Source organism: Chinchilla lanigera, unplaced genomic scaffold (genome assembly GCF_000276665.1).
Source record: "Chinchilla lanigera isolate Chin_1 unplaced genomic scaffold, ChiLan1.0 scaffold00054, whole genome shotgun sequence".
NCBI lineage: Eukaryota > Metazoa > Chordata > Mammalia > Rodentia > Chinchillidae > Chinchilla > Chinchilla lanigera.
In genome coordinates this window covers 4,448,240-4,463,381 of record NW_004955455.1, presented here as the reverse complement: position 1 = coordinate 4,463,381, position 15,142 = coordinate 4,448,240, and the positions used below count along the sequence as shown (strand labels likewise).

Here is a 15,142-nt window from a genome sequence, read left to right as displayed (position 1 = left end):
TCCTTGTCCCTGAGGGGCTCATGAACCAGGGAGCGGGGTGAAAAGGTGGGCAAGTGGTAAGTGGGGGAGGAAGGGTTTGGATGGCGGGTCAGCGCAGGTGAAGGAGGGAACTAGGCAAGGAAGTGACCCCAGCTGAGGTGGCCAAACAGGGAAATGAAAGGTGCTCAGAGGGCACCGAGGTGACAAGTTTAGGCAGCACTCAACTCTGAGGGGCTGGTTTCATTCTAAAGGAGCTTCCTCTCCCTGACCCCCCTCACAGACCTGGGGTGTTCCTTTGTCACACTGGTTACTGCTCGTCACACGTTCGCTTGTTTACTGTCTGAACCCCTTCCTGTCTAGAAGGAAATCTCCACATGGGAAAGATAACCACCATGTTATTTACCCCTCTGCCTAGTGTTCCACACAGAGAAAGTGCTGGAAAAATCCACATGGATGCATAAAGGCATTTGAGGAGTGACACAGTCAAAGTTGTGTTTGAGGATGGCAGAATTACGAGGCTAAATTGGAGTTAAGAAAGGAAGTCCACTGTTTCTGTGTTTTAAAAGAGCCGGGACATGTTTTCCCTTTGCTTCCTAATCTGTGGTTTCTTGCCCTTCCCCAGAGCCCAGGGCTCCAACTATCCAGTCCTGGAACGCGGACATGCGTGGGCGGGACGCGAAACTGTGCCGGCAGCCCCAGAAAAGAGCCAGTCTTTCTCTCCGTCTTCACATGCACCTGTTGTCCCGAACCTTTGACAAACATTGTGGCATTCACCTCCCCAAGCTCTCTGTGGATTTGGCCTGGGAGGAATGGTGTGTGGGGGGTGTTCTGGCTCCGCATTCCTCGAATTCTTGCCTCCTGACAGCTCCTGGTACCATAGCCACTCAGCCTGGGATGTCCAAAAATTCCAGCTGACTCATCCCTGGGTGAACAAGGCCAATTGGAGGGGGCGAGTGGAACCTCCCGGGGCTCTGTCTCTGTCGAGATCCCCAATTCAAAGGGGAAAGTGGGCCAGGGGGGTAAGAGCCAAGACGCGAACCGTTCTGCTTGAGCGATGCTCAGGTGTCCTCTGAGGTGCTAGGTAATAGTGACAGGTGCTGTGCTATGTTGTGGGCAGAAGCCTGGGCTCAGACCGCAGACGCCTGGATCAGACTCCATCATTATCACCTTTTTCACCTGATTAAAATTCTTGGGGTTTCCTTTGCAAATGAGGGTGGGTAACACAGTTCCTGCACAGCACAGTGGTGAGGATGAAACAAGAAGATGAAAATGCTAGTCACATTCCTCGGTACCCGGGAGCTGTGTAGTGATGCTGACCTCAACTGAGAAGTCACCCATTTGATGCAATGATGTGAAACTTCCGAGTCGGCAAGCTAGTATGTGATCATCTCTCACTTGGTCCCACAGGACAGAAGGCTGCCCAACTGCATGGTGGGAATGTTCCTGCCTTGCTTAGGGAGCTGGGTAGAATTTCTTTCTGAATTTCTCCATCAGGCTGGAGTCCCACAGTGGCTGAGCCTCCCGTGCACAGAGGGCTGTGACCACATTCAGGGAAAGGGACCAAACAGAAAGGGCAACCGCTTCCTGGCACACAGGCCAGCTCCAGATGGCTTATAACCAGATTCCTGCCAAATTCTTCTTGCCTCTCCTCAGAGCCGCCTGGTGCCAAAGTGTTTCTCAAAAGGGGGAAATACAATCCTTTCGTCACTGCCTCATCACTGGGTCACAAGAGCCCCCAGTCTATCCCCACCTTCCAGCCGTCTTCCCAAGGGAATATCTCTGGAGGTTTTTCCCCAGCTTTGTCCTGGGACGTTTGGGGAGCCTGGAGTCCGGGAATGAAGAGAAGATACAGGATGCAATGTGACCTTGGGCCAGTCACTGGTTCTCACTTTCCCTGCTGTAAAAAAAAGGAGGGTGGCTGAGGTCATGCAGGCAGCAATTTCCGGCAGCTGGGGCCCAAGCATCCTGGCTGCCCCCGTGTTGGGGAGGGCCGTGCAGAATAACACTGCTGTTCCTCAGCCCGAGAGCATTTGGATCATGAGGCCAGCAGCTTGAAACATCTCCCTTTTCCCAGATCCTCACCTCCTTCTCTTGCTGGCTCTGTGACTTTAGATGAGGCTCATACCCTCTCTGAGCAATTCTCCTCTCTTTGAAACGAGTGTAACGCGCCACCTCCGCCTCCAGAGTTATCTGAAGGATTAAGTGAGATGAGGAATATACGGAAGTCAGCACAGTGTCATACGCTCACAAAATTACATTTCTGTTTTGTTCTTAGAGATAACAGATAACATTCTGTTTTGTTCTTCTAACTGAACTGCCCACCTGACAGCCAGAGAAGACCCAGAGGCATCAGTCAGGTGGGAAGCTAACTCAGACCACGTTTCCGCGTTTCAGCTGCCGTGCCGGGCCAGCTCCAGAAGGAAGCTGTAACAGGGGAAAAGTCCCATCGTCTGCTCCAGCCCCCTCGGGCGGCTCTCAGGGCTTGTGCCAAGAGCTGGCTTGGCTGGCGGCTGCTCTTTCCCTTCATGCCCGTTAGCACGGTTCCAGATGTCTCCTGTAGCAGCCCCGGGAGCTTTTTCAGGTCTGTCTCTTTGGACTTCCTTCCCCTACCTTCTCTTCGTTCTTTTTTCTGCAACTTCCAATTATTTTTCTCCAGTTGTAGATTTGAAGATGAAAACCTTCATCTTACCCATCACCTTTGAAAATACACAGACACAGTTTTGTTTTGTGTTTTTCTTAGAAGATCCCTGGCCAGCCAGGCTGCACAAAGTGGCGGGGGTGCACTATAGCCAGATATCTCACAAACCGTGCCTTGGACCAGCAGCAACATGAATCGCACTTAGTATTTTGTGCTTGGGTCTCATTATATCCCATCTCTAAAGTGATGTGCCCAGGACCCTGGAAAATTGGAGAGTCTGGAGAGTTCTTGTGGCCCAAGGCAGTGAAATGGAATGAGCTCTCTTCTAAAAACCTACTGTGTGTGACCTCTATATCTATGTAATCTCAATATTCCTGACTCCATGAAGGGGATGTTCTTAACCCTTTTGCTGGCTGAAAAACCGAGTCTCAGAGAATTCATATAACTTAGTCACAGTCACTGAGTTACTGGGAGGATCACTTTGGTCCAGCCCCAGATCCTGGCTTTCTACACGATAGATGGATGGTGGGAGTGAGGCAGCACAGACCCTCACGAGGACAATAGATGCCTGGGCCTGAATCCACGGCCTGCTTTCCACAGACAGTGAAGACATGTCGTCTTCCATTTCCCCCCTTGCCAACAATGCATGGAATGTGCCCTTCCCTTACCGCCCAGTTCTATCAAAAGGACCAGGTGTGCTGTGACAGCAGGGGGGATGTGTGCCATGATGTCCCCAAGGATCAGAGCAGCTGCTGATCCACATCTTACTCAACAAGGGAGAAACCCCTTAACATAGGAGGAAAAAATTTGTTAAAAAATTCATACTCATGACATAATGGAAAATCACCAACCCCTGGACCACCTCAGCAACTGCATAAAACTGGCCCCTTTCTGTTGTGAGCAGGCCGGCCTGACCTTCTCTGTTACAGCTGCGCCCCCTTCAGCTCTTCTTGTCAAGCGGAAGTCCCTGTCCTATCTTCATTTTCCTTCTCAATTAAAGCTTTTACCTGCAAGTTCCTGTTCTTACCTCATTTTAATTTCCATTATCGCTGAGACAAGTTCCGCAGAGCATGGGGCTCTGGGTCTTTGCTAAGCTGGGCGCTAGCCCAAGTGCCAGGCCATGAGCTTCAAACTAAACCTGGCCCAGGAAAAAGGCACTGGACTTGTCGAAGAGAAGTGAATAAGCTCTGGGAGAAGCATCAGCAAGCACGGGAATATGACAGCGAGGAGTGTAGCTCAGTGGTACAGTGCTCGCCTGGTATGTTCAAGGCCCTGGGTTCCATCCCCAGCACCACAAAATACAACACGACAAAACAAAACAAATGTATGTGTGTGGATGAAGTGTACATTTACATATGAAGATATATGTTTGTGTATGAACATGTATGCACATGTGTTTGTGTGTGAGGATACACATGTGTAGGAGTTTGCACATGAGGGCATTGTGTTGCATGAAAATGCATGCACATATCTGTGTTTCTATGTGGAGGTGCATGTATGCATAAGAACGTGGGTGCTTGTGTGTGAGGTAAATGCGTGTATGCTAATGTGTGTGTGTGGAGGTGTGCATACACGCATGGGTGTGTACGTCTGCAAGGGTGGATGTATCCATCCGGTGTCCGCATATATGGGTGCCTGCTGGGTACAGATGTCTCCACATCATAGAGAAGCAGGGCGTGGATGGCCAGCGAGGGAAAAAACACTGTGATCTGGACCAGATGGAGTCTTTTGATTTCTGAGACTTCCTTGGTGTAACAGGCGCTTCCCAGCACCAGTGACAAATCTTTTAAAACATCCATTTATCTTTTCATCGGGCCAAAGGGCAGCCCTCCAGCATATAGGGGCTCCTTTTCCTGGAGCCCTGGCTGCCCTCACCAGGGCCTCACAGAGGCCTCAAGCACCTCCTCACTGTGCCCTGGGCCCAAGGCTCCCTCGGTACCTCAGGGAGTGGCTCTGCTCTGTTTCAGGGCAGATTAACTTCCCTGGCACCAGCTTTGTTTTGGCTCATTAAGGAGGAGCAACCGCTGAGAACAGAGGCCTCTCCCTTCCACCCCAGGGCCTGGATCTGCTGAAAACACTCGATTTAGTGCTTCTCGCTTTGCTTTCCCTGGCTGGGTGTCCCAGGCGGAAGGGGAAACACCTAGATTCTGGGCTATTTTGTCTGCTGAGATGTGGGAGAAGGATTTGGTTTTCTCACTGAGGTGGTTCCAGGCCCCAGCAGCCATTGTGGGTCTGGGATATTTGTTTGTTGAGAGTTTGTTACTCAGGGTGGGTGGGGTATGGCTGGAAAACTGTAATTGGAAGCAGGAGAGTGGAATCTGAGACTTGTGCAGATAAAAATTCGCCTCTGAGGGTCTGACATGTGTGATAGTATAGCTTGCTATTTTGTATGTGTCCTGCCAAAGAAAATCCTGTGTTCATTTAAATTTGGTTTTTAAAAAATCCATCTCACCCGTATTCTCATCTTCCAATCCCCCATCCTCGTCCTCCTAGACCACTGCTTCATTTATCTGTGGCCTCTCAAGGATTATAAAGACCACCGTGTCCTAGCTCTGAAACATCTTGTGCTACACGCTCATTCAGCCTGCCTTCACCCTTCCTGGGCCCAGTAGATTGCAAGCATCCAGAGGGCAAGGTTTGCATCTCTCATTGCCACAAGGTCTGGCTCAGGGCCTTCTGCCTGGCCAATAATAGGCCTCGTACATATTTGTCAGATGAGTGAAGGATGAGGTAATTTGCTATTGCTGCAGGTACGTGGCCTTGGTAGACAGCCATATCCAAAGATCCTTTGGATCTTTGAGCCAAAGTGGTATTGAGCCAAACTCAACTTCCCTCTGAGCGCTGTCCCCTGGAACTATCCCATTTAGAAGTGCCAGGAAAGCCCTACAACTATGTAAAGGTGGACATTCTACTCCTCCAAAGGCCAGAGCCAAGCTGAATATAGTTCCTCTTATCATTTCTCATACCATGTGGGTGCAGAATCCTTTAATGTGTGATCACCTTCATCACGACACAAGCAATATTTTGAAAATTGTAAATGTAGCCTGGTCAGAGATGTGAACACTGGATATTATGAGATTGTATCTCCCTAAAATGTATGTTGAAGTCCTAACCTCCATTTTTTTGGTGTCCTTATTTGGAAACAGGGGTTATGTAGAGGTAACCAAGTCAAGATGAGGTCATTCTGGGCAAGGGTGGACCCCAAATCCTAGAATTGACATCTTTATGAGGAGAGATCTGGATATACACAGACATAGGGGGAAGAAAGTCATGTGAAGATACAGGTAAAGCCGGGTGTGGTGGCCCATGCCTGTAATCCCAGCACTTGGGAGGCTGAAGCAGGAGGATCGTAGCGAGTTTGAGACCTGCCTGAGCTACAAAGTGAGCTCAAGACCAGCCTGAACTACACAGTGAGACCCTGCCTCAAAAAGACAATAATAATAATAATAATAATAATAATAAGAACAAGATAGAGGTAGAAATTGAAGTAATGTGTCTACAAAACAAGGATTTCCAAAGATTAACTGCAACTTCTGGAAGCCAAGACAGAGGCGTGGAGCAGATTCTCTCTCTTCAGGGCATCCGGAAGAAATCAGCCCTGCTGGCACTTTGATTCAAACTTCTGGCCTTCGGAACTGTGAGAGAATACACTTCTGTTTCCTCAAGCTGCTTGGTTTGTGGTACCGCGTTGCAGCAGCCCCGGGACACTAATGTATTGGACCACTACTCCCCTTGACTTGTACATCAGTACAAAACATCATTCTTTGCAATCATGTGGTTGAACCCTTAAAAATTTAAAGGAGCCAGCTAAAAGCTCCTGGAGTTAATAAAAGGGTTTGGAAAAATGAATGGCTACAAGAGAAACACAAGATAAACAAACTCAAAGCATTCATCTCTACCCGTAGACTACTGAGAACCATAATCTCAATATTCTACTCACAGTAGCACCTGAAACTACAACTCACTTAGCAACAAGCCTTTGCAGGATCTTCTGTATTTATTTGTTGCTGGGGATTGGACCAAGGACCTCCAGCATCTCCATGGGATCTTGATAAAGAATACTATGCAATTTTACTGGGAAATTTTAAGAGATTTAAAGAAAATAGGTATTGTTAAATAGGAAAATTAAATTTAAATTTTTTCTTAGGCTTAAATTAATTTGCTGATTCACTGTGATTTTAATCAAAACCCCAGCAAGATTTATTATTGTTTAAAAAATCCATAGTTATATCAAAAAGGAAGCAGGTATAACTACTATGGTACCTTGGGACATGAATTTGATTTGTTCCACAATTCTGAAAAAGATGGCTGAGGTTGTATTCGTCATCGAATGCAGTGTTTGCAAACAAAAACAAAATTTTGCCAAACGCTTCTGTTTGCAAACCAAATTGTTTGCAAACAAAAGCATTCATGAACTGAGGCACCACTATAATTTAAAGAGCAAAATAAAAGATATGTGATAGGGAACAGGGAGGTAGATCTTTTGGAGATGGGAAGGGAATTTGGAAGTGGAGGGAGAGAGGTGAAAAGGGAGGAAAACGAGAAGTAAAAATGACTAAGATGTGATATATATAGGTATCAACTCCCTATAATGAATACATTCATTATGTATCACAAACATGTACTAAAAATTTTAGAAAATGAACTTCAAGCAATAAAGCATTGGTTTTCATGGGAAGAAAATTTAAAATCTAGATTACTGAGTGAGAGAAAATGACAAGGACGATTCCGAAAAAGAGGGAAGAGGAAGCCTGAAAACATATTAACCAAAAATGCTAAGAATATAATGCAAAGTAGCACCATAAACCAACAAATACCGGTTCAACATCTATTATCTCCTTCCAGGAACAAGACCGGAGTGAGACGAGATGGGTAATGTTGAGAATTTGGGCCACCTGGATGCTCACACAGATTAAAGAGAAGTCCTTTGTCCACCACTTATAAACTACAACACAGAGCGTCATCTCCACCCAGGGGGGCCTTGGTTTATAAATCCACCAACTAAATTAGTCTGGAGGTGAGAGAAAGCCCCTGAGCCTTCCATCTGCAATGACAGGAAATGCTGCTCCCAGGGCGGCGTGGGGAAGGGCAAGAGGCAGGCAGTACAGCTGCTAGCTCTGCCACTCGCTGCTGTGTTCCCTGAGGGAGATTTTGTAATCACTGGGACAACTATTTCTCAGTCCGGTCATTTGAATTTCCAGAACCACATTAGGCTGGGGAAGCACCTTGGATCTGCAGACTTCATATTGTTTCACCAGAAGTTTGCTGAGGACCTATGACATGCCAAGCTCTGTGCCAGGCCCTGGAAGTTCCTGAAGGTTCACACCAGGTAGTTACTTACACCTTGCACAAGACCTACTTGCACCGGCTCTTAGGAAGCTTGGCTCACTGGCTTGCCAAGAAAGGGTCCAGCCAAGCGGTCACATGCCACTGAATGCAGCTTGGTTTTTCTCGCCTCATTAATGAGAATGGACAGACTCATTACAAGTGCAATAATTTTTATTGAATATGAAGACATTAACTAAAGTGCTAAGTTAGCCTTGAGGGCCACTTTAGGGAGAAATTTTTTGCCATATCCAGCCAGACCCCAGAGGCTGAAATCTGGGGTAAAGCCAGGCTTGGGACCAGGGAGATGAGAGAAAAGCCAGCGCCCAAGTAGGAGAAAATGTGTGAGGAGCTGGCGTGTGTGGCCTAATTTCGGGGGCCAGTACAGGGAGTTTGGCCTAGTTCAGTGGAAAGGGACTCTAGACACACATTAGAACCACCTGGAGAGTTTAAGACACAAAAACAAAAACAAAACCAAAAACAAAAATACCTCAGCCCTGTGCCCAGATTCTAGGCCAGCCTAATTAAACCAGAATCTCAGCAGGAGACCCTTGGGCACTCAGGCATCCAAAGATTGTGGATAAAGTGCTGGGGGTGATTAGGTGATTCTAATGTAGCACGTATGTACACATGTATAAAACTCTGGTCAATATTGCAATTTTAAACAAATAAATTTTCAGTACATATGCTGGCAGATATCACAGTGACTCAGGAATGTGTGGAAAACAACTGTGATGGTAATTTAAATTTAGAGTAATCCCTAGGTCTTAAGCACAGTGCTTTCTTTCTTTCTTTCTTTCTTTCTTTCTTTCTTTCTTTCTTTCTTTCCTTCTTTCTTTTCTCTCTTTTTTCCCCTTTCTCCCTCCCTCCCTTCTTTTCTTCCTTCCTTCCTTCCTTCTTCCTTCTTCCTTCTTCCTTCTTTCCTTCCTTTTTTTTTTTTTTTTTTTTTTTGAGACAGGGTCTCACTACATAGTCCAGGCTGGCCTCAATCTCAGAGTCCTGTTGCCTCAGCTTTCCAAGTGCTGGGATTACAGGTGTGCCTCACCATGCCTGGGATTCTTCCTCTTTTTAAAAACATATTATTTGACAGGCATGGTGGCACACACCTATATCCTAGCTATTCAGGAGGCTGAGGCAGGAGGATCATAAGTTTGAGGTCAGCCTAAGCTATTTAGCAAGAGCCTGTCTCAAAATAAAATAAAGGGCCAGGGGGTTGTTTCTCAGTGGTAGAGTGCCCAGCGTTTGATTTCTAGTACCACAAAAACAACAAAACAAAAAACATATTGATTTATTTTAAGGTGTGTGGGAAAAAGACTCTTCAGGCATATCTCCAGTAAGTTAGGGCTTCCTCGTCCTACAAAGTCATTGTCTGTCATTTTCCTCTGCATTGTCTATCTCTGGTTTCCTTTGATAAAAAGGCAATACATTTGTGAATTCTTTCTCTTTGAGGATCTCAATCTGTGACCTCTGAACTCTTTTGCTCTGAGTGTCTCTCTCAGCGAGTTCCTTGGCTGGTAGATCAGCAAAATTTGAAAGGGTTATTCTTATATCTTTTTTAAGAGTTTGGCTAAAGGGTGTTGTGTGAGATGGAGGAGCCCACACAATTTTCTCTAAAGTTTCTATTATCAGAGATTTGTTCTAATAGAGAGTAGGATCCTAGTTCTGAACCAGGCATCTTGCTAATGATGGTTAGTCTGGTACATTTTGATTTCAGAGTCCTAGCCTGATGCTCCACTTACAAGCTGTTCACCATATATGCCAAAGGAGGAGAAACGGCATCAAGAGTTTTGGGGACGGGTCTTCCCTCTGTGTATATGTGTCATAAAGAGACCCCAGATCAAAATGAAGCACTTGAAAAGAGAAAGACCAACTCTTGTCACACTATTGAACCCCACCCTGTCTTTGGGTGGCCCTTACTGAACCCATCACCCAGGGTCACCTCCAGAGGAAAGACAGCTTAAAGCTTTTGTCCTAAGAAAACTTCAGCTCTGAGAAGGAAACCGGGTAGCCGCTGCTGGTCACAGCTGCTCTCCTGGAAGAAGCCAGACTGGAGATAACAAGGCAGACCTCTGTATGAATCTTCCAAGGAGGGAAGGGGGTGGGGGTGGGGGGGGGAAGATTCCTCATTTACATTGAGAATAAACTTCCTGTCTTATTAAACAATGAGGCATTCAGCATCCACCTGAATAAAAGTCCCCTGATGCAATGAGGGGGTGAGCAATTTCATGTCAGGCTGTTGTTACGGGATTTATACATGTCCTAGCTAGGGCTTGAGGTGCAAGTTGGAGCCAAAGACAATAGCCCTAAACCCCGTGCACGGAAACCTCATTCCAGTGGAGTTTCCTTAAGAGAGTGCAGCAGACTTTGCGCAAACAAAGTGACTTCAAAGGTAGGTTTGCCTCACCGCCCCTCCCCCAACTTGACGCTGCCTTTAGCCGGGACCCTCTGGCCCCTCCGTTTCTCAGTTTATTTTCTGAGGTTCTCACACGCATTGGAGCATAATTATCTGCGATCACAAGCCAACAGGAAAGGAATTGTCACTGATTACTTCCTTTGTCATGTGCTGACCCTTACCGCTGCAAGGCTGATAGGTGTGCTCGGCAACTTGCCATCCAGGGACACGATGCCCTCCCACCCTCAACACACCCAGTGCTCTTCCACTAAATTCCCCGGGGAGGAAGGCACCGGTGGGATGGGGGAATGGGGGAATTTTCTTACATCACTTGACGTGTTTGCTTTCACTCACAAAATCCTGAGTCATGAGTGAAGCTGCGTTGCCTCCGGGCTCTGGCTGAAATCAGAGGTTATAGATTTGGAAACCTGACTCCGTGGGCTGACTCTCATCCAATTCATCAGAGGAAATGTGTATTAGTTTAGTCGCCCCTCTTCAGGCTGAAGTGCCTTCTAATCGGGGGGGATTACGTGAGGAAAGTGGCTGTGTAGTGGCTTAGTAAGCCGATGCCATGCTAGTGAACAATATTTGACATTCGGTGAGTTTACAAAAAGGGCAGTCTCTCTGTTTGTTTGAACCAAGATTAAGTGAAAGGAAAAGTTTTTCTTTCCCATCCCAAGACAAATGGGAAACACATGTTTTCCCTTTTGACTTTGTAAGTACAAGGCTCCACACGCTTCTCCCCGCCCCCTTCAGCTATGAGTTTTCAAGTATTGCAGAATGTTTCTTCTCTTTGGCGGCCAAAGCCAATACAGTATGAGTCTTAAGATTTCCAGACAGCAGGCTCATAGTGAGGGCCTGGATGACTCCGGGTCATCGTGCAGGGTATTCCCAGGCCTACCATTTTATGGTTAGATAGGAAGGTAAGATCTAGCGTGAGGAACCCTGGGAACCGGGAGCAAGTCATAGGCGTACCTGTGTCACGTGACCTTGCTAAGCCTCTCTTGCCTATCAGCAGCATGAAACTGACCGAACCTCAAATGTCTCAGTTAATTTCCAACTCTGGCAAGAATGTTCATTCAGGTTGGTCGTTCTGGGAAATGGGAGATGGATGTAGTTTCAGGCATGCTTGGGGCAGTGTGCCGGGCAGGGCTGAGGACTGGGAGATCTCACTGGGGGAGCCTGCCCGGCCACGAATTCAACATGACCTTGACCAACTCATTTCTCCTCTTTGTGAACCCTTCTGCTTATCTGAGAAATGAGATCTGACATTCTTGCCCCTTACGTAGCAATTCAGATATGTGACAAGGGTAAGCGAGGCTAGGGTGTACAGTACTTTGAGTTCCTTGGAATGAAAGGATCATTCATCTTGGAAGATACATTTTTAAAAAATGTTACCCCATAAATGTTTTTTGGATTATCCCAATGGTAAAATAATCCATATTCTTCACTCTTGGCTTTTCTTAAATTGCTACTGGTTCAGGTACCAAATGATGAATATGGGATGTAAAGATCAGGACTGTTTTCCTCCTCTGTCAGCCAAAGCAATGTTCCTAGCAGACTGCTTTGATCTTGTTTACTACTCTGCTTAGAGACCTCGGAGATTCCTCTTGTCTCTAGAATTCAGTCAAAAATGATATTCAGTTCCAATTATGACCTGGCCTCAGCCTGCATTATTCACCACTTCTCCTATCTAAAAATCCCAGCATTTATTAGCAAGTCCACAAAGATTTCAGAGTCATCTTTAAACAACCTCTTCACCAGCGAGTGGTCACTCCCTGTTTGTACGTCGCAGCAAAGAGAAGCCCCTGGTACTCAATGCAATCTGGCTTTTTTCTAGTCACTCCTCCCCGTCAGAAACCCTTCCCTCCACTGAATCAGAATTTGCTTCATCATAAGGGCGACCGTCCATCGGTCCTACTGAAGCCCCTCCAGTTCAACTTCATTCTCCTTCCTCAGTGTTTCATGCCAGCCAGCATGCTCCCCTCGAGAAATCTCTTTACCACACTAAATAACCATCTTTTCCTTTTTCCATTGCTGGGATTAAATCCAGGTCCTTAAGTGTGCTAGGTGAATATTTTACCACCAAGATACACCCCCAACCCTATATGACCATCTTTAACAGATTTCCACTGACTCTGTTTTCAGACTTCTGCATCTCATTATTGTTATCTTTTTCAGGACATGCTCCCAATATTCAACATTCCCTAAAAACAAGGGGCCATTTGGACTAAATGCAGTGCTCTAAATGTGGCTGGCGGGTGATGCTAGTGTTTCCTTTGTTTCCATAACGTTTAGATTAGGTGAGAGTCATGACAGTGATTCAGCGGCTTAAAGAATATAGAATAGTTTTTCTCTCTCAAGTAACTGCTGGAGGTGAATAACCAGGTTAGCAGGTGGTCCTGCTCTCTGCAACCACTCAACAACGCAGGACCCTGCAGCTGGGGCTCTACTTTTCCATGGAGTATTCCCGTCCAGGTTGGGTTGCTGCCAAGTCCCAGACGCAGCCAGAAAGGGAAGCGCGTGAAGAGAGGCTTGCCTGCCTCTGAAGGGCCGCTTCCCAACACCGTTCACTTGTCTGCGTTCTACTCATTAGAACTAAGGCCCATAGCCATAGTCACCTGTGAGAGAGGCTGGGAAATGCAACACAGCCTAAAAGACCTATGTCAGAACCCCTGTCACTATGGAAGAGGGGGAAAATAGGTGTTGGTGGCAATAACAGGGGCTAGTTTCGCTGGCCTTTCAGTTCTGAGAACACATCACATTCCTTCCAGGCCCTGGGCCACTGCATTCACTGGCATGGGGTATTCTGCCTCCCCAATTCTCTTTCCTCTTTATATGCTTCGACATGAATGCCATTTCTCTGAGAGGCTTGCCCTGATCACATTACTTCCAGCCTTAGCTTGTGTTAAACCAGGTTCCTGTCACACAATTTGTTAGTACTTGTTTACTTTTCCTTGAGCCTGTTCTCCCCTACTAAACTGTAGGCTGCCAGGGGGCAGGAATTCTATCTTGCTCTCTGTATTCACTGTCCAACTCAGTGCCTGACATACACTGGGGCTAAATTAGGGCTGGTTGAATTGAAGAGTATAAGGGTACAATGTGTTCACTAAGCAGAGTTTTGTTTATTATACATATCACACTGCTGGGTCACAAGGGACCAAGGGGCTTTTAATTAAAAGCCCTCACACTCTTTTTACATCCACTATTTTTTTAAGGGGCTTATTTTTTGGTCTCTCTCTCTTTTTTCTTTTTTTAATGTGTGTGTGTGTGTGTGTGTGTGTGTGTGTGTGTGTGTACCAGGAATCAAACTCAGGGCCTCGTGCTTGCCAGGCAGGCCCTGTACCACCGGGTTACATCCTCAGCCCTTATACCCATTGTTGTAAAGACATATCTCTCCCGCTTTTTGAAATTTGGCCCTAGATACAGAATTTTACATTTAAATCTATTGTGTTTCAGACGCATGTCTTTGTCATTCTAATTAGGAAGGGGTCTTTTCTTTTCACACCTCTTGTACCATGAATTCATGGAAATAGGCTCACGTTCCTTTCCATTGGTTCTCGTAATATGTGCGGCTCCGGGCAGAATAGAATGGCGTATTAGTTGAACCTGGCTTTTTTTCTCTCTGGCCTCCTTCTTTTTCTGATCATTTTTCCTTCCCATGTTTTAGGTAGACATTTGGGCTCTTAGAGTCCTCGATATGCTCAATGTACATGGTAAGCATCTTGGCAAGAATCCTGCCTTTCGCTTGTTAGTTTATGACGATGCCAGCAGCACGGTGGGTAAGGCCATAGACTCTCCCGGGTTTGCCCCAGTAGCATTTCCGAGGGATTCTTTTTTGACTAGCACCCACTCCCCTAAGGTCTACAGTGTCACTTTAGATTTGCATGTATGTGGCCACAGGAACAACTCCGTGTTTGTTGTTCCTAGAAGGCTTAGAGAACACGTATGGGTGCCCGTCCTCTTTCTTTTTGTCATTTTGGTGAATTACCTGAAGATGGTGATTTTGGCTCTGTCTTAGCCACTTTCCTTGCTCCTGGGACAAAATATACCCATAATTTAAAGGCGGAAAGATTTATTTTGGCAAACAGTTTGTAGAGGTTTCAGTCCATACTTGGCTGGCTGCAAGGCAGGACGGCATGGCAGAGGGGCATAGAAGAAGAAAACTACCCATGGCAAGGTGCATGGGAAGCAGAGAGGGTCAAGAAAGGAGCTGGGGGGGCTGGGGATTTAGCTCAGCGGCAAAAGCGCCTGCCTGGCAAGCGCAAGGTCGTGAGTTGGGTTCCCGGTACCGGAGAAAAACCAAAAATTGCTAGCTCCAAGGTAGAAACAGAATGGCAGAAGAAAGGCTGCTCACAAAAAAAAAAAAAAAAAAAAAAAAAGAAAGGAGCTGGGGAAGGAGATGCAGCCTTCTGAGTCACACCCACAGTGACCTGCCTCTTCCTACTAGACCCGATGTCCTAACATCACATTTAGCTATAATGCCCCCCTAACCCAGTCATCTGCCTCTGAGCTCATGAGGCTTTGGGCGGGGGGAACATCTAGATATAAACCCTAACAGGCCAAAAGGAAGCAAGATCTTTTTGTGATATGTCCATGAATACATTTATTCATCTCTTCCAGTTCAGATGATATTGTCATCTGAAACTCTGATAGATGTATGCTATAGGTTTCTTTATGCCATTGGCAAACAGGAATGAGGGTGGAAAAAAAGAAGCAGGCCAAACATAAAGCCCTGTCACAGCACTGGGCCTGCCCTTTATCCTGCAATCAGTCCATCACCAGCTCTGTGGGGATGGATGTTTACT

At 46.4% G+C, this 15,142-nt stretch overlaps 1 protein-coding gene across 3 annotated transcripts in view; it reads right to left on the bottom strand.

Annotated features, from left to right (window-relative positions):
• Nucleotides 1-449: 449 nt before the first annotated feature.
• Nucleotides 450-15,142, bottom strand: part of Hormad2 (HORMA domain containing 2) — a 153,536-nt gene continuing 138,843 nt past the window's right edge. Inside the window, exons 11-12 of one of the 3 annotated variants that reach the window (XM_005396242.2) lie at nt 2,062-2,169; nt 450-1,876 (exon numbers count right to left, since the gene is read on the bottom strand). In XM_005396242.2, the coding sequence (XP_005396299.1) occupies nt 1,865-1,876; nt 2,062-2,169 (120 nt within the window). In that variant the 3' untranslated portion in view covers nt 450-1,864. The remainder of the gene's footprint in view (nt 1,877-2,061; nt 2,170-15,142) is intronic. The other 2 variants (XM_005396241.2, XM_005396240.2) reach the window with 2 other exon arrangements.